Source organism: Ahaetulla prasina, chromosome 1 (assembly GCF_028640845.1).
Source record: "Ahaetulla prasina isolate Xishuangbanna chromosome 1, ASM2864084v1, whole genome shotgun sequence".
NCBI lineage: Eukaryota > Metazoa > Chordata > Lepidosauria > Squamata > Colubridae > Ahaetulla > Ahaetulla prasina.
Window position 1 is genome coordinate 66181315 of NC_080539.1, and position 22206 is coordinate 66203520.

General features: G+C 39.1%; 1 protein-coding gene across 1 annotated transcript in view; it reads left to right on the forward strand.

Moving 5' to 3' along the window:
* The window catches only part of ALK (ALK receptor tyrosine kinase), a 173473-nt gene that overhangs the window by 145267 nt on the left and 6000 nt on the right, over positions 1–22206 (forward strand). The window contains exons 16-21 of the mRNA XM_058170106.1: positions 3436–3625; positions 10248–10338; positions 11040–11104; positions 11975–12104; positions 20411–20508; positions 20980–21072. Coding sequence (XP_058026089.1) covers positions 3436–3625; positions 10248–10338; positions 11040–11104; positions 11975–12104; positions 20411–20508; positions 20980–21072 — 667 coding nt within the window. The remainder of the gene's footprint in view (positions 1–3435; positions 3626–10247; positions 10339–11039; positions 11105–11974; positions 12105–20410; positions 20509–20979; positions 21073–22206) is intronic.

Sequence of the window (22206 nt, forward strand, 5' to 3'; positions counted from 1 at the left end):
TGGGACACAACAACAGTCATAGAAATGAACCAGTTGCCAAGCATCTGAATTTTAATCACATGGTCATAGGGATGCTACAAAGGTTGTAACTGTGAAAAAACATTCATACCGTAAGTCACATTTTTCAGTGCTGTTGTAACATTGAATGGTCACTAAATGAACTGTTGTAAGTCGAGGACTATCTATACAGTAAGTAATTATTAAAGAAGGTAAATTACTCTTCCACTTCCCGGATTTGGGGCTGCTGACAGCAGTAGACTGCTTTGGAGAATAAAAACCAAAACTAAAGTTCAAATCATATCATTGAAAACAGTTTTCAGGCCCTTGTAGAAAAAAAAACAAAATAGAACAGAACACTAGATCATATTTAAAAGGAAATAACCAGCTGGACCTATGAGGATCATATGACTAACAAAGAAAAGAATTGTAGTAGTTGGTAGGTACCGTATGTAATTTGATATGGACCAACTAGACAGGCTGACTTATATGAAATATGCTGTCTTTTGGGCACATGAACAGAACAATTGCAAACTTTCTTCAAGATAATTTTAATCCTACTCTACCTTTAATCCCACTCTACCTTTAATCCCACTCTACCTTCCGAGGGCAGACAATGTGAATTTCACCCATGTGAATTTCTATCACATCCTCTCTGACCGTAGAATGTTGGAAAGAAAGCTGAAACTGTCAATTCATAGTTCCACATTACTACTCATTGGACTGGACATACCAGAATATTGCAAATCTGTCCATAAATGCTTTATTGCAACAGACCTCTACCCCAGCAACAGGCTTTTGCTCTGGGTCAACCTTCTAGACAAGGTGATGTTGCCATAAAAGAGGGATTTAATACTCAGTCCTTTGTACTCAGTCTTTTAATACCCAATTCAAACAAAAAACTCAAACCCTACGAAGTAGCATACAATGTTTGCCTTTTCCCAAAAGTTCTTGACCTAGTTGGGATGAAGTACTGTTTCAGTATGGTTACTCCTTTTCTAATTGCTACCAAGCTCTTGGCAAAATTCCAAGCTCCAGGCAGGATTCCTACTAGAATGTCCTGTTCATCATAGAATGTGATCAAGGCAGTTGAATGACTCCTCTTGACTGCTTGTAACAGCTGCCAGTCTGCAGACATTGTCTCCATTTCTCAACTTTGGAGATAACCACTCACTTTGCTCATCATTTTTCCTCCTACATCCACCCCACTCTCCACATTCCATCTTGGCATTTGTTTTTGTAAGTTAAAGGTGAGGTTCAGTGAGGTTGCCTCTGGACATCAGCACATCCTTGAAAAAAATCAAGGAGTGTTGCTCATTTATCACAGGGAGTTGCAAAATCAGTTTGGGTGCTTGGGAGTAATGAGTAACGTGTTATGTTACAAGTGAAGGTATGTGTTGTGTCTGCGCCCCCCCGAGCCGGGCCTCCTGCCAGAAAGTGACTTGGAGCTGGGCCTGCTGCCAGAAAGTGACTTGGACAGTGAGGAGGAAGGGCCGTCAGGACTTACCTCAGGAGCACCGGCTTCCCTGGCTCAGCTCCAGGAGCCAGAGGCAGGCCAGGTGGAAGAGATAACGAGGCCTCCGTCCCCTGGCTCTTTCCCTCCCCAGGCCACGCCTTCAGACCCAGCTGATGGCAATCAGACTTGGTTGGACCCTAGGTTTCGTAGGCAGGAGAGGAGGGAACAACAGAAGCAGGGGTGGGGCAGGCCTAGGAAGTGCTGAGTCATGGAGCCATACACCATAAAAGGCAGCGAAAGCTGCTGTGTCTCTTCGTAACAGGCAAATCCACTGATTAACTAAGAGCTGAAGTTTGTTCCTGGGTGACTCACCAGCGTCGTGGAAGATAGCGGAGGCACTTGGCAGATGCTGGCTATTCTGCTGCCAGAGCTGATAATGCCAGCTAATTAAGCCATCACTCGGATGGAGGCGAAGGAGGACAGAACAGTATGAATGTAACAGGGAAGTGTTTCTGCATGAATGCAGCTAGTTTCCAAAATAGCAAACTGCAACCCCAAGTTGACCTCCTCACAGGGAAGGAGAATTTGACAATGGGGTCTGTAAAAGGCAGCAAAGGTGATAAGGAGAATTACAAAGGGAGACTGTAGTAACAGGAAATATTTAGCCTTGATAAAAGAAGACTATGGACGATGGAATGTATTCTTTGAATAGCTGAAGATATCATACAAAGATCTATTTATCATATTTATTTATTTCCAGACAGATATCTCTATCAGATCTGTCATATCAGAGTATAGAACAAGAAATAATAGTTTTAAGTTATAGGAAGGTATGTTCCAGTTACTGTAAATGTCAAAAATACTCCTTATAGTAAGAGCAGTTTGGCTGTAAGAACTATTACTAAGAGATAGGTTATGAATTCCTCTACATAAGAGGCATTCCAAAGAAATTGGACAGCCATTTGGTCAGAGATTCTTTAATTTGAATTTCTACACCAAGCAGGGGGTAAGACTCAACAGTATAAATTTTCCCATATAATTCCATGTTGTTGTTGCAACATCTCAACCAGAGCACAACTGCTTTGACTGTCCTTGCAGATAACTGTTGGATCCAAGTTTGAGACAAACATTCCCCTAAAACAATACTTTTTAGCAAGTTTGTCAGAGTTTAGGCAGTTTACAGCTATTAAATCTACATTCCCTGACAAAGTTGTCAGTCTTTCCCAGTAGTGTTTTCAAGAAATTGCAATACTGTTTCCTCTAGCACCTCATCATTCTGAGCTGGCTACGAAAGCCTTCCAACTTTACTGTTTCTGGGAAGGTTGTCACTAAAAAATAGCATTTGGTATCTGAAGCATTGGCTTCAAGGTATTCTGATTGCTAAGAAATTCTGAAGCATCTTGGACCTTTCTCCCATTTGATTAGGTACATTGAAGGGCTGGCAATAAAGGCAGTTTTTATTTCCATTATAATCATGATAAGTTGGTAGCTCACTGGTGAATGTTGATAGCAAACTGTTGAAGATTGTTTGCCTTCAGAAGTTGTGGGAGCTTCACCACTGGAAGCTTTCTAGAAGAGACTTTCTAGAAGAGACTGGCCATCTGTCAGAAATGGTGTAAGGTTTTCTGCTTGGGGCAGGGTTGGACTAGATGACCTACAAGGTCCCTTCCAACTTTGTTGTTCTGTTAAGATCTCAAATCTTCACCCTTGCAGAAATCACATACAAATTCTGGATTAGTCCTCTCTGTATAAATTGGTTACAATCCTGTAATAATGCTGGACAGGGCTTCACATAAAGCCTTTTTCTTTATCCTCAATATCTCACAAATAGTTATTGGTGAGTACATAGCCTTATTCTATAAGCTTCACTCTTGCTGTCACTCTTACAGTCAATCTGCACAACACAATCTCCATGTATCCTTGTGTGCTTTTAACCTTATGGCATTTCTCAATCCCATTCCTGATTCTCTTACTTTTTCTAGTGTATCGGCAGAAACACCACCAAGAGCTACAAGCTGTGCAGATGGAGTTACAGAGCCCTGAGTACAAGCTGAGCAAGCTACGCACTTCCACAATTATGACAGACTATAACCCCAATTACTGCTTTGCAGGAAAAACTACTTCCATTAGTGACCTCAAAGAGGTGCCCCGGAAAAATATTTCTTTGATAAGGTAAACCAATCTGCCTGGCTTCTTTATGCTCACATTCTGGGCACACCAATTCACATGTGCATTTTTTGCTTGGTCTCAGAAGTCTCAAATGAAGTGGAGAATATAATTGAAATCTCAATTTCTACTCTGATCTAGCAGTTCTTAAGTTTGACAGTTAAATCTTTTTCCCGTGATTGATTGAAAAGGTAATCTTTTCTAGGAGTTGAAGTCCACTTATTTTAAAGGCAATGAGGTTCAGAAACACAGTTTCAGTTTCATGCATTATTGGTAGCTGCAAGGTCATTTTGACTTGCAAATGTACAGGGTAATAATACCTAATTGCTGTCATGCCATGTGGTCCTAATTTGCTAAGAAAGCAAAACATCAACAACCAATCTCAAAACCTTTATCAAATGTCTAGAAAGTGTAATATAATTCAAGCATCATTCCTAATGTATTGTATCTATACAAGAGGGGCATGAAGGACAAAGCAAAACTTTTACCATATGGCTTATTTGATTCTGGATGGTGAAGCTTACATAGTAAAATATACAGATACCGTATAAGAAGAACCCTACTGGCAGAGTCCAGCCATCTCTTCCCACAAAGCCTGTTAGAGGTCTGTGAATTTCATAAGCAAGACATACATCCAATTAGACTCTGCAATTATGTTCCACAGCAAATAATATAGAGAGAATTTATAGCCACGTCCAGTGATGGGTTGCTACCAGTTCGCCCTGGAATGGGCAAACCGGTAGCTGCTGCGGCAGGAGGCTCCGCCCACCCGCCTGGACACTTCTGTGCATGCAAACGCATGTGCACCCATGAGCGAATCGGTAGCAATGGCTTTTGAAACCCGCTCCTGGCCACGTCACTATTTTTTACAAAGACAAACCACACAATGCTTCCTCTCTAAAGGTACCCTGCAGAGACTGATTTTTTTTTTTATTGAAAGAGTTTTAAAAAACAAAAACATTTTCCCCCTTTTTTCCCCCCTCCCTCCCAAAAAACCCCCTTCCCCCCTCCCCCCCCCCCCGGCTTCCCAGGTCAATCACAAGGTATTGTTATACATAAACCAAACATAGAATAAAATTTTCCCTTCCAATCCAAATAACCACATCCAAAGCTTTTCATCTCCCAACCCCCTCCCCATTACATAAAATAACTTTCTAATTATTCAAAGGCAATCTGATATTTCTTAATCTGATATCTGTTTTGTAGATAATCAATCCATTTTTTCCATTCAATTAAATATCTTTCCTGCGTATTGTCTTTTAAAAAAGCTGAGATTTTAGCCATCTCAGCCAAATTAATAACTTTCAGTATCCATTCTTCTATCCTGCAGAGACTGATTTTGACTACAGTTGCTAACTTTTTCAGAGCGGGTTAATATTTTTCTCTCTGTCATTTTTACCATTTAATTTCCCACCTGAAATTTCTAGTATTTGTTCTAAGGGCACAATCCAGATACTTATCATTTAATTGTGCAGTTACCTTCTACCCAGTCAGATCAGTACTGACTATTCTGGCAGCTAGGGACATGGATAGATTTTTTTTCTCAGAAAACCTATCCAAGTCACCTTCCACTGAAGCTGCTAGTGTCTCATCCATCCGCATTCAGGACACTTTCTCTGCCACTAACCTGGACTTCTTTCAAAGCAGGTGAGAAGACTGAGGGAATTTATATTGGGAAAATATAGAAAGGTGAAGAGCTTTTACAAAAATAACCCTCCTCAATACTGTTCCATTTGGACTCCTTGGAAGATGCTATAACATTTTTAAAAATCTGGGAGAAAATGTCTATCTCACACACACACACACACACACACACACACATTGATACACATATACACTTACATGGATGTACGATGGGGGAGAATCACAGGTCAACTTGTTTCTTTTGCTTTTCAGGGTAACTTCCTAACGAAGACAGATGCTACCCTACTTTCTGCCAGTGATATCCTAAATTAAATATTGTTAGTAAATGTCACAGGATAGTACAAAATTGTAAAACTTCTGCCTCTTCCATTTCAACTGTGCTTAGCTTCCAATCCTTCCAGATCTCTGACCTTAACAATGATCCTTCTTATTTGGCTCTAAAGTCACCATGCATAAAGTATGTGGATAGTTTTCTTAGGAAAAACTATGGCACTTTTCACTTTGTGAGAAATTGCATTCTGAAAGTATGCAATATACTAGGAACAAAAGTATCACTACTTAAACATAAAACTAAATCAAACATTGAAAAGTACTGAAGAAGGAAGCTTCCTGATAACCTCACCACTCCGCTATTGGGTATTGATTTTATAAGTTCTAGTGATAAAATTCTGCAAGATCAGCTTTTCAAGATAATGGAGGCTCAGAAAAACCCTCCTCTTCTTCTTCCCTCTTTACATTAGTTTGTGGAATAAAAATTGAATTTCATTTTTTTGATGTGTTTTCCCCCAGTTGCTTTTCTTGGAAGGGGGCTATATGTGATCTGTTTTTTCAGTTTCTTGCTGTTTCCTGAAGTTTTAAAAAATGATTTTTATTCTCTCCTATCTATATAAAACCACCCAAGTTTTACAATTCCTACCCAAGAGAAAAAAACTCGCTTTCCCCTTTAATACAGCTTTGGTCGCATTGGTGGATGATCTCTGGAGGGCTCGGGACAGGGGTTATTCCTCTGCCCTGGTCCTATTAGACCTCTCAGCGGCGTTCGATACCATCGACCATGGTATCTTGCTGCGCCGGTTGGGGGGATTGGGAGTGGGAGGCACCGTATATCGGTGGTTCTCCTCCTATCTCTCCGACCGGCCGCAGACGGTGTTGACAGGGGGGCAGAGGTCGACCGCGAGGGGCCTCACTTGTGGGGTCCCTCAGGGGTCGATTCTCTCGCCCCTTCTGTTCAACATCTACATGAAGCCGTTGGGTGAGATCATCAGTGGTTTCGGGGTGAGATACCAGCAGTACGCTGATGACACCCAGCTGTACTTTTCCACCCCGGACCACCCCAATGAAGTTGTTGAAGTGCTGTCCCGGTGTTTGGAAGCCGACGGGTCTGGATGGGGAGAAACAGGCTCAAGCTTAATCCTCCAAGACGGAGTGGCTGTGGATGCCGGCACCCGATTCAGTCAGCTGCAGCCGCGGCTGGCTGTTGGAGGCAGTTATTGGCCCCAAAGGATAGGGTGCGAACTTAGGTGTCCTCCTGGACGATCGGCTGTCGCTTGAAGATCATTTGACGGCCGTCTCCAGGGGGGCCTTCCACCAGGTCCGCCTGGTCCGGCAGTTGCGCCCCTTCCTTGATCGGGATGCCTTATGCACGGTCACTCATGCGCTCGTTACCTCTCGCTTGGATTACTGTAATGCTCTCTACATGGGGCTCGGAGGCTTCAGTTAGTCCAGAATGCAGCTGCGCGGGTTATAGAGGGAGCTACACGTAGCTCCCATGTAACACCGATCCTGCGCAGGCTGCACTGGCTGCCTGTGGCTTTCCGAGTGCACTTTAAGGTGTTGGTTATGACCTTTAAAGCGCTCCATGGCTTAGGACCTGGGTACTTACGGGACCGCCTGCTGCTACCACACGCCTCCCACCGACCCGTACGCTCCCATAGAGAGGGACTTCTCAGGGTGCCGTCCGCCAAACAATGCCGGCTGGCGGCCCCCAGGGGAAGGGCCTTCTCTGTGGGGGCGCCCACACTCTGGAATGAGCTTCCCCCGGGTTTACGTCAAATACCTGACCTTCGGACATTTCGTCGCGAACTAAAAACACATCTTTTTATCCGCGCGGGGCTGGCTTAAATTAGTTTTAAGGGGAAATTTTATTAATTTTAAATGGGGTTTTTAGTATGGAAATTTTTAATCTCAGGCTAATTTAAATAAGTTTTTTAAATGGTATTTTAATCTGTATATTGTATTGTTTTATTTTTGCCTGTACACCGCCCTGAGTCCTTCGGGAGAAGGGCGGTATAAAAATTAAATAAAATAAAATAAATAAATAATAAATAATACTCTACAAGCAGCCCCACATACTTTTAAAAAATGCCTTTAAAAAGTTTGCAAATGGTTCAACTCAACAATCCTTCAATCATGGTATGCTTCTGAACCTATAAGTACCTCTTGGGATTTGGTTGTTGCTGCACGTACAATATTTTTTTTACATCTTTATTAATTACATCCTGGAATGAACAGTGACAGAAAATCTATATAATAAGCACACCGGAGAAAAGATATAGTAGAAAGGTGTCCGATTTATTTATTAGTTCATTTTTTTCAATTTTCCTAAATAATTAACCCTCCAATCCTCTTTATGAAATTTGCGCAGTGTCTACAGCAATAATGTTTAGGCCCAGAGTTAATCAACAATGAATGTTACATCTAATATAAAATTATTTCTTTCTACTTTAAGGGATTCAAAGGCTAATATTACAACCAGAAGACAGTAGTTAGCAATTACAAGAGCAGTTGACACAGAGATCAGTGTGGTAATTTGGATGGATGACATATGTCAGGAGAGACACAGGAGTTCTCTTCTTGAAGCTGGTTCATGTTTCTGTGCCACTCGGCATCCTTTTTAGTACAAGCAACTGTAGTTTCATTCTGAATATCTGGGTTGAGAATTAGTGGCACCAGATGAAATGACTGCATAATACAGTTTCCATCTGATCCAAACTTCTTCCGTATCTTCCCCTTGACCCTTAATATGAATGCCATATTAAGGATCAAGGCTGAACAGAAGATGACACTTTGAGACATCTCTTTGCCCTTTTAGCTATTATCCTATAAAGTCCCTCCTATCTGGTTCCATCTTCTTTTCAAGATCTTCTTGAAGCTGGTGAGGTTCAAACTTAGGTTAAACATGTAGCAACAGCAATAGCATTTAGGCTTACACACCACCAGTGGTGGGATTCAAATAATTTAACAACCGGTTCTCTGCTCTAATGATTTCTTCCAACAACCAGTTCATCAAACTGCTCAGAATGTTAACAACCGGTTCTCCCGAAGTGGTGCGAACTGGCTGAATCCCACCACTGCACACCACCCCATAGTGCTTTACAGCACCCTCACATGAAAAAGCATTATTTGCAGATTGCCCCCAACCATTTTGCTGCCCACAAAAGGATGGAAGGTTGTATCTACCTTGAGTTCTGTCAGGATTGAATTCTCGACTTTGAGTGAAGTTTGCCTGCAATAATGCACTTAACCACTGTGCCACCAGGGCTCCTACATGTAGGATGCAGATGTCCTGTTTCCTTTTTTAAATTCTAAAATAAGCAAAGTAATGATCAACATAGGCATTGTCTACAATGCAAAGAAAGATTTTAATGCTTCCAATGAGCTGCTTGCTTCCTGAAAACTAACCCTGTATATGGAAGTGGGGTGGCGTTTCCATTGGTGCCAACAATAATAAGATCAGCTGCATTCTACTTATTTATTGTATTGTTGAAATGGCTCCTGGATGGCACTACTAAAGAGACAGATTGTCGTGAAGCAATCACAATGTACATATTATAATAAAAAGAATCAGGTTTTAGATGTCACAAGATTTGGGGGTCTGGTGGTTGACATTGCTTGCTGGTTTGTTTTTCTTAGGTTGCAAAAAGCAAGCACACCTACCTCTTTCGGAAACTGTGGGATTCTAGTACTCCGTTTCCCACCTAATTCAATGGAGGCAGTAAAAAATAATGAACTAGAACTGGAATGTAATTATTGACTATGTGAGAGCCAATAAATTGGCACTCACAGTTTCACGATATTTTTAGGCATTTCCAAAAGTGCCTTCTAACCAGCCTTGGCTTGCATGCCAACTCGTATCACTTGCATTTGTAATGCAGCTTTTATTACCCTGATTTGCTAATTTCTAAATTTTAGAATAATATACTATACAGTAATATATTATCCATGGGGCTTCTTTTACAGATAATGTAAAAACGGCAATTATTTCAGATAACTGGGAAACAGGCAGTTCTCCTGTGTTTAAATATATGTGCTGTCTTGGTTCCTGCTTATTTCAGGATTCAGAATATGGGTTCTTAATCTTTCAAGATCTCTATAACTTGAAAGAATAACAAGATCTAGCATTTCAGGGGAAAAGATTCTAAGGTAGTTGACATCCTGCTGTGCTTGGATTTTTTCAACCTGCAATGATGCTTTTTCTTCATAGAATATTTAAAAATTGAACTCCCTTTTAGGCATGTGAATGAAATCCATTCTAGCATAGAAAACCGTGACTGAGTCTCATCCATTTTGAACCTGAAAAATGAAAACCTATATATTTTGTACTTGGGTAAGAGTTACATGACTCGTGCTTTCTTCGTCAAAAATTATTGTTCTTTTATATATAGCAGCTGCTGGTACTACAAATGACAGAAGAAAGACTGGCAGTGGTATGACTATGTGGGTATAGTGAAATTGGTTCCTTTTTAAAAATATCTCGTACAGTAGCTCTTTTTTTTTATCTCTCCCTTGAGTAGCTCCTACATCCAATAGTAAGACTGCATTAAGAAATCTCTCACTATTTACATAATAGTCCAATGCAATTAATAAAACACCAAGACTTTTCCATTTGAACATTCTCGTATATACTATATTTAAGAATATATATTATAGGAATTGTGCCTTTGGGTTATGTTAAAACCAATCTTCCCTTTTCTGGTCTTGTCAGGGGTCTAGGCCATGGAGCTTTTGGGGAAGTGTATGAAGGCCAGGTGATTGGGATCCCCACTGACCCCACTCCTCTTCAAGTGGCTGTAAAAGTAAGTTTGGTGAGACAAATCTGCCTCCTGGGACATATTACATCAAGGAAAGAGTTGAGTTCATTTTCTAGTTTCTCTGAGGGAAAAAGGGTGAATGTATTCCTGATTACAGACACTTGGAGATATTAAGAATATTACTTATCCCAAGCAGAAATACTTTTGAATGTATTCCCTTCTCGAGAGTTCTCCAGTTGTATTGTTATTGTGACTCTCATAACTTCTATATCAGTGGCTATTGTCCATGCTAGTTGGAAATTATGAACATTTAATCTAGCACCTATAGAAACATCCCTTTGGCTCAGACTTTTCCTATTCAACATCCTTATCCTGTCACAGTTCACCACCCTATGTTGTTATTGATGTGCTAACAGAAAACTGAAGTTTTCTCAAAGTACTTGAGTGATAGAAGAAAATGTTTGCAGTTATTGTCTGAGACATACATATTAAATCCAAATATTTTTTCCTGATAATATACCATCTTTCTCAACTTGGAGTTTCCAGATAGTGTTGAACTACATTTCTCATCATTCCACCCAGAAAGCTAAATAGTTGAGTTTCTATATGGAGTTTCTGTAGAGGATTTCTAATAGGGAGTTTCTAAAGATTTAAGTATCTTTTAAATGGCTTAGAATAGTCTTTGGAAAGGTGGTATCTTTCCACATGAAAGAAATTTCACTTCCTCTCTCTTCTTTCTTGACTAGACATTGCCAGAGGTTTGCTCAGAGCAAGATGAGCTGGATTTCCTGATGGAAGCTCTTATAATAAGGTGTGTTCATCCAAATTGGTCACCTGCTTTTCTACCTCAAATACACAACTACCAGTCTTAAAAGCGCTGGTCAATTTTACTCTCCAGCTTTTATACAGATGAATCATATATAATGCAATAAAATTATCCAAAGTAATTGTATTTCCCTTATTTTCCTTAAACATTACAATCTGCCTATAAAACATTCCTCTATCAGGACTATCATTCATAAGAGATAGGATTAGTTTAAAATCACCACAGAAGACAGATACATTTAGGATTATCTCCTAAACATAACACTGGGGTTATCTTAAAATCTCGTATTTTCTGGTTTGTTAAAGAGTCTCTTAAAATTATGAGAATACTTGAAATTCACAGACTAGTAAGGAATAACATGTTTGCATATATTGGTTTTCAGGGATAGTAATAATTTTGTTGTTACTACCAAAGTATCATAAGACTAACTTTATTCACTATTGCCCCAAAATCTGAGGAGGGGAAAAAGGAACAAAGTAGCTGAAAATTATAGATAAACTGTTAAGCTGTTCATTTTTTTTTTCTTTTTTGGAGAGGGGGAGAAAAGGGTTGTTTTATTTTATTATTATTTTCCGTATAAAAATTCACTGACCTAATTACTATTTTTTTGACTCGCAATATTCTTCTATAGTCCAATCCAACAGCAGATTTCTTTTGACCACCAGTCTACATTGATCTAGCTTAACACAAATATCGATCTGCAATTTTATAATGTCCACTGTGGCCAAATGAAGTCCAATGCTCCAGGAGAGCAAGAGAGCTAAAAATAATAATAAATGCTTGGTTAGATGAATTGCAAGGTTCAATCTGTGTCTTTTTGCATTAAAAGTTTTTTTCCCTCAATCTTCCTTGCAGCAAGTTCAATCACCAGAATATTGTACGCTGCATTGGAGTGAGCTTACAGGCTCTGCCTCGCTTTATTTTGCTGGAGCTTATGGCTGGAGGAGACTTGAAATCTTTCCTGAGGGAGACACGGCCAAAGCCGGTAAGAGAAAAATAATAGTTTAGTGTAGTCTCAGCTTCCAGCTTCACCTTGAAAGTTTTACCTAACTTAAATATAGCCTAGTTCTTTTTGCTAATGTTCCAATATTTGCTTTTAAAAGCTGCAGTGCATTACAAGGATTTTTAGTACTTTGACAGATTAAATTGAGCAGGTCTTATGTTGCTGATTAGGGAACTGAACAATAGATTGATTAAGTGTACAATTCACCAGCAATTACTCTGAAGGAAAGTTGTTTTAGCATATTATTTAGGAGCAACATTTCACACTTAAAGTGAACCAACTCTAACTCTGCTACTGATTCAAAGAGTAGCCTGCACTAAAAGAGAGGGCACTATTACTCCTCTAAAAGGGCAACATTGTATAACTTCAGGGACTAGTCTTTACTTGTGCAACTCTACAAGAATTCTATAGGTTCCAGATTTAGCCAGCATGGGGGGCAAATTCAGCATTGACAAAGGGAATTGTGGGAAGTAATTATCTGGAGGGCAGTAGGTTAGTGAAGGTTATTATATCAGTTGTCTCAATTAGGGATTGTTTCCATGTTTGCCAAGTAAGATGAAAGACTACTTGGAGTGGACTACCACTGGTGATTCCAAAGAAATAAACCTATGTACCTTGAACATTCAAGGTACATAGGATTATTTCTCATGCATAACAAACAGCATTGCTGAAATAAAATCAAGATGATATACTTCCATTATTATGATTGAAGTCAGGGGTGAAATCTATCTACCTTCCTTACTGGTTCGGAAGTGCACACACTGTGCGCAGACCTTCTGTGCATGCGCAGAAGGTAAAAACACACATAAATGACACCTGGGCGGGCTGGCGGAGCTTCGCTCTGCCATCACTACCAGATCACTGAACCACCGACCACGATCGCTACCAGATCGCCACATCCAGTCTGAACCGGGAGCATTTCACCCCTGTTGGGTTTTTTTTGTGTTTTTTTGCCAATTTTTATTTTTTATTTTTTATAAACATAATAATAAAAAAATCATTTTGAACAAATTATTGGTCAGGTACATTTTTAAAAATATTAAATTTCACATATTATAATCTAATACAATAAATCTTCCTTTTTCTTCCTAAATTCAATTATTCATTTGCACAAAATCTGATAGAAAAAAGGTCAAATTCAACGCATTCAGAAGAGTATTTGAGTGAAGTCTAGTCCCCCACCGTTAATTCCCCCTAAGTTCCTTAATAAATCTTCAATTTACATTTTTTGAAGTTTCACCAATCAACTTTATATCTACATTACTAATCAGAGGTCAGACCATCTAAAATCATTTTCTTAAAACTGCCCAGAGATCACATAGACAATTTCTTTCTTGCATTATCATCTTCCTCTGCCTCTAAATCAATAACATATATTTAAAGTTTCTCATCTAATCTATTTTTAATATCTAAATCTTCTATTTACATTTTTTAAAGTTTCACCAATCTCAACTTTATGTCTACATTACTAATCAGAGGTCAGACCATTGGAATGATAATACCAGGCAGAGAGGCTGAGATATCTTAGGCACTGGGAAACTTTTTGGCACAAATCAAATCTCTAAAAGAGACATACTTCCACATGAACCAAAGTAAAACCAAACTGCTCATACAATAACTTCAGAAAGATGCTAAAGCAGATTTTAAATACATCTCTGGGAAAAGGTTAACAGATGATGGATAAGATCTAGTTCAAAAAGATGGAGATGTTTCAGAAAATACTTTAAAGGTGTAGAGTCAATACTGAACATAAGTTAATAGGTGGATATGACAGGAGATAAAATGATAACCAAAAGGATTATAGCACATTTGGAAAAGAACATGGTATATAGGTGTCCACGTCAATGCTAGAAGCCTCTGAACATAGGTCAAATTATGCAATGTTAAGAAAAGGTGCAGGTTAAGATGCTCTTATGTAAAGCTTCGAATGTTGATATATGACCATTGGCATAGTTTTACTTTTAGGAGATTGGGAGCTTTTTAAAAAAATAAAATAAAAAAATTAAGCCTATTTTTCCTTCTATTTAATTATGTCCAATTTTCGAAAACTATCTGGAGAATTGCTTATTTGTAGCCTATGACTATCATTAAGTGTTGTAAGTGTTGTACCTTGATGAAGGTATCTTTACTTTTATGTACACTGAGAGCATATGCACCAAGACAAATTCCTTGTGTGGCCAATCACACTTGGCCAATAAAAAAATCTATTCTATTCTACCTGGAGAAACTTCATGGAAAAGGTTTTCAGAAGTGGTTTGCCATTGCATCCTTCCTAGGGCTAAGAGAAAGTGACGGGCCCATGGTCATCCAAATGATTTTGTACCAAGGCAGGACTAGAACTTACAGTCTCCTCGTTTACAGCATGATGCCTTACCCACTGCACTACCCTTTATTATAAAGAATGTATAATTTCCCTTTAAACAAAGATTTGCCTTCTAAATGCGGAAGGCACCATTTTTAATAGCTCTCATGGCTACAAAAGAAGCTGAATGCTGCTTACTCTTATGTTAAATTGAAAACTTATTCAAACCATGCTCTATTTGGTTTTTGTTTTGTTTTTTTAGCTAGACTTACTATTTTTCTTTCAGCTCCTCCAAGTCCATTTCAATTTAATTCAGAACGTTTTTAATGGTAAGATCTTATTGCTGCAAGAATATGATGCTAATAGAGGTAGAAATACAAGACTGTTCATATTCTCGGAACTGAAATGAGCAGAAGCTAGAAACATAAAACTATCTCCTAAGCAGTTAAAAGCTTTTTGTGCATTAGAAAAGCAATTGGGAGAAGTTTGGGGAAGAAAAGCATTAATTTCCCTCCGTTGTGTCATACAGCTTGGTGCTCAGAGCAGTGACTATGCTGAACAATGGAACCAATTTGTTTTGCAGTCGCCTTTTACGAAGTTTGACCTAACAAGGGAAGGTGTTACTTTAACTCTTCCCAACCTGTTCTTGCAAATGGCAGCTGCATCCTTTCTAGCCGGCTGCCTCATTCTTTCATCTGGCTGAAGAGCAGCCAAGAACTAGAAAATGAATTTCCCCTGCACTCTGCCTCTCTCTACAAAATGGGTGCAAACGCTTCACATCTCAAACAAATTACTCTGTTAAATCGCCCTTGGTGGAGAAAGAGCTTCTACTTCAATAGGCATTAAATAAAAGACAGTACAAGAGGTTTTCTTTTTCCATTAAACCAAACTGTGACAAAAGCTTTGCATAAAATTTTACCTAAAACGTATATAGTCTATTTTCCATCATCCCCAGCCCCCAAAGGACAGCTGGGCTGTCTCAGCATGGCAAGGGAAAGGGGTGTTCCTGGGAGAGATGAGCAAAGAATATTGGGAGGGTATGTCAAATGTATATTTCTCAGCAAGGTCACCCAGAGCATCAAGGTCATCCCATCTGCCCATTTAAAGCAAGCAGGTACCTATACTGGACAGTAGCATATAGAAAGATGCAGGAGGTAGATGAGCCAAGGTGGCACAGTGGTTAGAGTGCAGTACTGCAGGCTACTTCAGCTAACTGCTAGCTGCAGTCTGGCAGTTCACAGCTCAAGGTTGACGCAACTTTCCATTCTTCCGAGGTGGGTAAAATGAGAGCCCAGATTGTTGGGGGCAATATGCTGACTCTGTAAAACTGCTTAGAGAGGGCTGTAAAAGCACTATGAAGCGGTATATAAGTTTAAGTGCTATTGCTATATGCTACCACTTTAGTGACAATGGAAAGGGATCAAATCATACTGCACAGGTAAAAGCCATGGTGAACCTCTCCTATACCTTTAACCAAGAAAACTGCAGTAATAGAAAATATAAAATGATTGACAATATAGTGGCAAATTAGGAGGGGGCAGGTCAGATGGCACTCAACCTGCTACCGAGAAAGAACTGAAGTTCTTTTAAAATACTAATGGTGTTTATAACAGCTGGATTAAAGCCTTTCAGATGTCTAGTTCTTGATGTGGCCATACAGAAGATGAAAATCCAAAGCATCTCTTTTTGGAGAATTTGTGAACAATAAGGTAATAAAGTTACCTTATCTTTTTAAACAGTAAAAAAAAAAAGAAAATGCAAAAAAAATATTTTTTTGCTGCTTTAAGTAGTCATTGGTAAAGCGATCAGCAGCAAAGGAGAAAAAAAATATAGGTATGTTCAAAACAGAGAAAGTGTTTTGAAAAGGGAAAAAGGATAATACAGAATTGGAGCAGATAACAAATTGGGATAGTTTTGTTTTTAATATAAGTGACTTCCCCCAACATATATCAAACATAGAGCACTGAATTTTCAGAACAGTAATAGATATACTGCAATAGACAGTACAAACATCTTAAAAGCACATGTATATCCCTAGTGTAATGCTAAGTAGACATTTACTACTTGTTGAATCAGAACTCTCTGTGTGATTGACTTTTTCCTAGGCTCGTTCTTTGGTTTTCTACAAATTCTTACCTTTAATTGGGGATGAGGCTTGCTTTTAAAGCCAACTCCTTTAGCTCCTATGGAGATTGTGTTCTAAGCTATTTTCTTTTTAGCAGAAGTAGGGAAGTGAATAGGAGTAGCTTTGCAGAGGGAGATGGGCAGCATATAAATTTAATGAATAAATAAATGAACTGGAGCATTTCACACTCCGGTGTATTGGCCATTTAGGATGAGAATCAACAATCTGGAGCACGGGTCTCCAACCTTGGCAACTTTAAGCCTGGTGGAATTCAACTCCCAGAATGCCCCAGCCAGCTTTGCTGGCTGGGGCATTCTGGGAGTTGAAGTCCACCAGGCTTAAAGTTGCCAAGGTTGGAGACCCCTGATCTGGAGCATTCAGTGAACATGAACGTGGATGTGCTTGTCTGACAATTTTCTACAATCTGAAATACTTACCTGTACATGATTTGACCCTTCACTTTCTCATTCATTCTCAGTTCTATCAGACTGGCGGAGATTGTTTTATTGCACTATTTTCCTGCATGTGGTTTTTCAGATTTCCTAAAAAGAACACCTACCTAGTCATTATTTTACTCAATGCTGGATTTGCAAATGCAAATATTTTGCGAAAGAACATAGAGACATCATGTTTCTATTTTGAAAATAATGAGCATTTAGGAAATCAGTTGAAAAAAATTATATTTATATATATATATTCTGTCCAATGAAAAATATTTTTTGTCTATAATCTCCTGTGTCCTTTGGACTATTAAAATCTAGAAATGCTGCGTATCATGCCTGAAATAAGTTTCCTGGTGGTCTCTATTGGTCTATATCTGTACAGGATCTGATTTGGAGGAAATTTGTCTTTCAAAACAGAATACATGCCCATTCTGTCAAATAATTTCCTGGGTTCTTGAAATTTGGGGAAAATACTTGAGAACTGTTCTTTTTGTTATATAGTTTCATGCTTCCTCTTCAGGAATTTAGCTTCTGCAGTAAAAAGGGGGGTGGGAAGGAAGCTAATTTGAGCACTAGAAATTAACATTGGAAATGCAATACCATTGGAAGTTCAAACGCTCTGCTATCATCCCAGTGCCGAAGAAGCCAACCATCAACGAACTGAATGACTACAGACCAGTTGCTCTAACATCTGTAGTCATGAAAACCTTTGAAAGGCTAGTGCTGTCCCACTTGAAAACCATCACGGATCCATTTGTTAGACCCTTGCAATTTGCATACTGATCAAATAGATCAACAGATGATGCTGTTAATATGGTCTGCACTACATTCTACAACATTTTGAAATTCCAAAGACCTACACAAGAGTCCTCTTTGTAGACTTTAGTTCAGCATTCAATACCATCACTCCAGACACCCTTCTAACTAAGCTAAGCCAGCTACAGGTACCTGAACAGACTTGTAAGTGGATCACAAGCTTCCTAAGAAACAGGAAGCAGAAGGTGAAGCTAAGCAGAATCACATCAGATATCTGTACAATTAGCACAGCCTCCTCTCAAGGCTTGTGTGCTCTCCCCACTTCTCTTCTCTCTGTATACCAATGACTGCATCTCTAACGATCCATCTGTTAGAAGTTTGTAGATGACACAACAGTGATCGGTCTCATTCAAGACAATGATGAATCCTCATACAGATAGGAGGTTGAACGACTAGCCTTGTGGTGCGACCAGAACAATCTGGAACTGAACACACTCAAAACATAGAAATGGTGGTAGACTTTAGAAGAAACCCTTCCATTCTTCCACCCCTTACAATACTAGACAACACAGTATTAACAGTTGTTGTTGTTGTTGTTGTTGTTTTTGTTGTTGTTAGTTGTGAAGTCATGTCCGACCCATCGCGATCCCATGGACAATGTTCTTCCAGGCCTTCCTATCCTCTACCATCCTCTGGAGTCCATTTAAGCTCACGCCTACTGCTTCAGTGACTCCATCCAGCCACCTCATTCTCTGTCGTTCCATTCTTCTTTTGCCCTCAATCTTTCCCAGCATTAGGCTCTTCTCCAGTGAGTCCTTCCTTCTTATTAGGTGGCCAAAGTATTTGAGTTTCATCTTCAGGATCTGACCTTCTAAAGAGCAGTCAGGGTTGATCTCCTCTAGAACTGACTTGTTTGTTCGCTTTGCAGTCCAAGGGACTTGCAGGAGTCTTCTCCAGCATCAGAGTTCAAAGGCCTCAATTCTTTGGTGCTCAGCCTTTCTTATCATCCAACTTTCACAGCCATACATTGCAACTGGGAAATCCATAGCCTTGACTATACGCACTTTTGTTGACAGGGTGATATCTCTGCTTTTTAGTACGCTGTCTAGATTTGCCATAGCTTTCCTCCCCAGGAGCAAGCGTCTTTTAATTTCTTGGCTGCAGTCCCCATCTGCAGTGATTTTGGAACCCAGGAAAATAAAACCTGTCACTACCTTCATTTCTTGCCCATCTATCTGCCAGGAATTGAGAGGGCCAGATGCCATGATCTTAGTTTTTTTAATGTTGAGTTTCAAGCCAACTTTTCCACTCTCCTTCACCTGCATCAAGAGGCTTTTTAGTTCCTCTTCGCTTTCTGCCATTAGAGTGGTATCATCTGCATATCTGAGGTTATTGATATTTCTCCCAGCAATCTTAATTCCAACTTTTGATTCAGTATCAACAGTAGAGATCTTTAAATTTCTAGGTTCTACCATATCGCAAGATCTAAAATGGACAGCTAACATGAAAACTGACATCAAAAAGCACAACAAAGAATGTTCTTTCTACACCAACTCAGAAAGCTCAAACTGCCCAAGGAGCTGCTGATCCAGTTCTACAGAGGAATTATTGAGTCTGTCATCTGCACCTCTATAATTGTCTAGTTTGGTTCTGCAACCCAACAAGATAGACACAGACTTCAGAGGATAATTAGAACTGCAGAAAAAACAATTGCTACCAACCTGCCTTCCATTGAGGACCTGTATACTGCACAAATCAAAAAGAGGGCTGTGAAAATATTTACAGACCCCTCGCATCCTGGACATAAACTGTTTCAACTCCTACCCTCAATACAATGCTATAGAGCACTGCACACCAGAACAACTAGACACAAGAACAGTTTTTTCCCCTAATGCCATCTCTCTGCTAAACAAATATTTCTCTAAACACTGTCAAACTATTTACTAAGTCTGCCTACTATTAATATTCTCATTGTTCCATCACCCATCTCCTTCCACTTATGACTATATGACTGTAACTTTGTTGCTTATATCCTTACAATTTATATTAATATTGATTGTTTCCTGATTGCTTAGTTGTACCCTATGACTATTGTTAAGTGTTGTACCTTATGATTCTTGATAAACGTATCTTTTCTTTTATGTACATTGAGAGCATATGTACCAAGACAAATTCCTTGTGTGTCCAATCACACTTGGCCAATAAAAAATTCTATTCTATTCTATTCTATTCTATTCTATTCTATTCTATTCTATTCTATTCTATTCTATTCTATTCTATTCTATGTGACTTCAAAGATTGTTCAATCAAGCTTCTGTTGGTTAGAAAAGTTGTCCTTTTATTCATGCTTACTTTGCATAGAATTGTTTATTACCAACAAAGAAAGTAGAGAAAATGGAATGCCCAGAAAACAAGAAGATAGTCTCTGTGAAATGCAGGGACCAAGACCTTAGGAATAGGGGTTAAAATTGCAATAATGTAACCTAAACTGTGATTATTATTATTATTTTTTGAAAAAAAAGGTATACACTTAGCTTTATACTGTTAGCAACCCTAATTCTAACAGATTCTGTGATTGCCTATTTTTAAAAAATTCCTTGTCAGCCCTTTTTGATTGTTTAAATTCATATTCCTGAAATAATTCTTTGATTCTTCCTTTTAGACCCATCCCTCCTCATTAACCATGCTGGATTTGCTCCACGTAGCTCGTGATATTGCTTGTGGTTGTCAGTATTTGGAAGAAAATCACTTCATTCACAGGTCAGTAGGAGAAGCTATTATTGCAGAAGGACCATTCTCTCTATGTGTGCGCATATGTGTGTGTGTGGTCTGTGGCTGACTTGCATCAGGTTAGCACACAAGCCACTGACAACAATGGTTGTGTACTACCACCCTCTAGAGGTCTGCTGCTTTGAACATAAAAAAGAAGAAGGAACTGAGGCATTATTTATTTTTTAAATTTTCTTGAACAGATTTATATTCTGCCTTTCCTTCAGGAGCTCAAAATATCCTATACAGAAATTATTCTTTTTCAAAGCAAGTTTGAAGTTTTCTACTTCTGGGTTTTTTATTTTGGCTTTCCTATTTGGAGAATGTGTGTGCGCAATTATTTTAACAATAGTAGCTTTATCTTTAGCTTTCCAGTAATTAACAGCTGGTCTGTCTGGGTTACCACACAAATTTAATTTTATTAATCATTTTTTTAAAAACAGCCAATTGTTTTTCCTCTAGAGACATTGCTGCTCGAAATTGCCTCCTTACTTGTAAAGGTCCTGGAAGAATAGCTAAAATTGGAGATTTTGGGATGGCCAGGGACATATACAGGTGAGAAATATTGGTTATTATTTCTTATTATAACTTCTATAAGGAAATATATAACATTTCTCTATATAATCTCCCTCCCTCCCCCACTCCCTCCCCCCCCCCCCTCTCTCGTGAATGAGTGACTGTAGGCTTCCACAAGATTTATTTCATTGTGTGCATTGGTCTTTTTCAGACATTTATATTTTGCAGTACTCAGGAGGATATGTATGCTGTCTTCACTAAAATTCTATGTTCATTCTGTGGAATTTCCTTGGCTTACTTTTATTGTTATTTTATCAGCCACTTTCGGTATTGTGTTGAAACAGAATCCTCTCCAGCCTTGTTTTCTCTACTTTCCTCATACTGAGCAGCAGGACCTTATCCTGAAGCTTTATCCCTTTTTGTGTTGACCAGACCCATACACACCCTTGGGCTACTGTCTCTGTTTATCGCATATAAAAGTCGGGAAGAAGGGTCAGGCAAATGTAATTACTGATTCTGGAATTTCTCCAGGGCACCAGGATTAATGATTCTGCAGTTGTTAAATAGGAAGACTTTAATAATCTACTATAATAGATTTTATTGATAATGTACTGTTATTGTCCTCACAGTGCCCTCTAATGTCATCCTGGAGAATTACTTCACCACATATATCTGTACATTATTGATTCTGGCAACAAACCAAAAGCTTGGACTATTTATAAGCAGGGTTGAATAAGGGGATTTTCTTGTCATTTTGCAAGCTTCCCTTTGAGAATGCATTCTTTGTAGTAAATGTGCAAGACATAAAAGAAGTGAATTGTTTGGATTATTCATTCCAGGACAATAGCAATAGCACTTAGACTTATATACCGCTTTATAGTGCTTTACAGCCCTCTCTAAGCGGTTTTTATAGAGTCAGCATATTGCCCCCAACAACCTGGGTCCTCATTTTACCCACCTCCAAAGGATGGAAGGCTGAGGCAACCTTGAGCCTGGTGGGATTTGAACTGCCAAATTGCAGGCAGCCGGTAGTCAGCAGAAATAGCCTGCAGTACTGCACTCTAACCACTGTGCCACCGAGGCTCTGAGGCTTATGGGCATATTTTATGTCAAGCAACTAAAATTAATCTACAATTCCTATTATTATTTTTGGCAGTGGTGGCTCGAAATGGA